General features: G+C 53.0%; 1 protein-coding gene across 1 annotated transcript; it reads left to right on the plus strand.

Annotated features, from left to right (window-relative positions):
* Nucleotides 1-360: 360 nt before the first annotated feature.
* Nucleotides 361-1,008, plus strand: LOC100903301 (ATP phosphoribosyltransferase-like). Its single transcript, XM_003738637.1, has one exon. The coding sequence runs from the start codon at nt 361-363 to the stop codon at nt 1,006-1,008; it is 648 nt and encodes a 215-aa protein (XP_003738685.1).
* Nucleotides 1,009-1,069: the final 61 nt, after the last annotated feature.

The following is a 1,069-nucleotide window of genomic DNA, read 5'->3' on the forward strand; positions in this document are numbered from 1 at the left end:
CCGAGGAGAGAGATGCAGCGGTTGATAAGCCTGGTCATCAAATTCCTCGCGCTTAATAAGCGCGTCGCGCGTACGGGTGGAAAGACGATCAGAGGACAGAAGAGCTTTATAGTCCGGTGTCATTTCCGGCGGTTGGAGGCTTAGCCGCATATTTACGCCTGTTGGGTGAGAGTAAACTTAAGCGTTCAACAGGAATGAAGGTTGCACCAGTGCCGTTCATAAAGCGCGCCGCATTTCATCCTGAAGTCAAAGTTTCGGCACAAGCTGTTTTTCGAGCCTGAAAGATGTTAATCTCCGTCGGCAATGATCGAAACAAAAACCCCCGAAGAGAACGAAGTAAAAGCTGCGACAGGTAGCAAAATGATTCTTGCTTTGCCGAAAGGGCGAATCCTTAAAGCTTTGACTCCTGTTCTCGAAGCTACGGGACTGCTGAGCCAGCCCAGCCCAATCGACGAGAAAACGCGAGCGCTGCGTTTCCCCTCGACGGAGAGTCAACTCGACATTGTGAGGGTACGATCGTTTGACGTGGCCACCTTTGTCGCATTTGGAGGGGCCGATATCGGTATTTGCGGCTCAGACGTTCTGACAGAGTTCGATTACCCGGAAATTTACGCGCCTCTTGATCTTGAAATCGGACAATGTCGCATCAGTGTGGCACGTCACCCTCGAGCAGGTTTGCGCGACGAAGCCCCCAGCTCGAAAATACGCATTGCCACCAAATACCCGGTAACAGCTCGGGCACATTTCGCCAGCCGTGGGATCAACGCCGAGATCGTGCATCTTCATGGCGCAATGGAGCTTGCCCCCTCCCTGAAAATGGCACACGCAATTGTGGATCTCGTTGACACCGGCACTACCCTGAAGGCCAATGGGCTGGAGGAAACCGACGTCATCGCCCACGTGTCTTCCCGGCTTATTGTCAATCGTATCGCCATGAAAACTCGCCCCCAGGCCGTCTCCGACCTCATTGATCGCTTCCGGAAAGGTTTACGGAGTCAGAAAAAGTGAAAAATCTTTCGACGCAGACCCCCGATTTTCAGGCGGAATTCACGTCTCTGATTTCGGCCCG

Source organism: Galendromus occidentalis, unplaced genomic scaffold, assembly GCF_000255335.2.
Source record: "Galendromus occidentalis unplaced genomic scaffold, Mocc_1.1 scf7180000076240, whole genome shotgun sequence".
Lineage (NCBI taxonomy): Eukaryota > Metazoa > Arthropoda > Arachnida > Mesostigmata > Phytoseiidae > Galendromus > Galendromus occidentalis.

What these genes read in the sequence shown, in the direction of transcription:
- LOC100903301 (XM_003738637.1), top strand. Translation starts at nt 361, where the DNA reads ATGATTCTTGCTTTGCCGAAAGGGCGAATCCTTAAAGCTTTGACTCCT.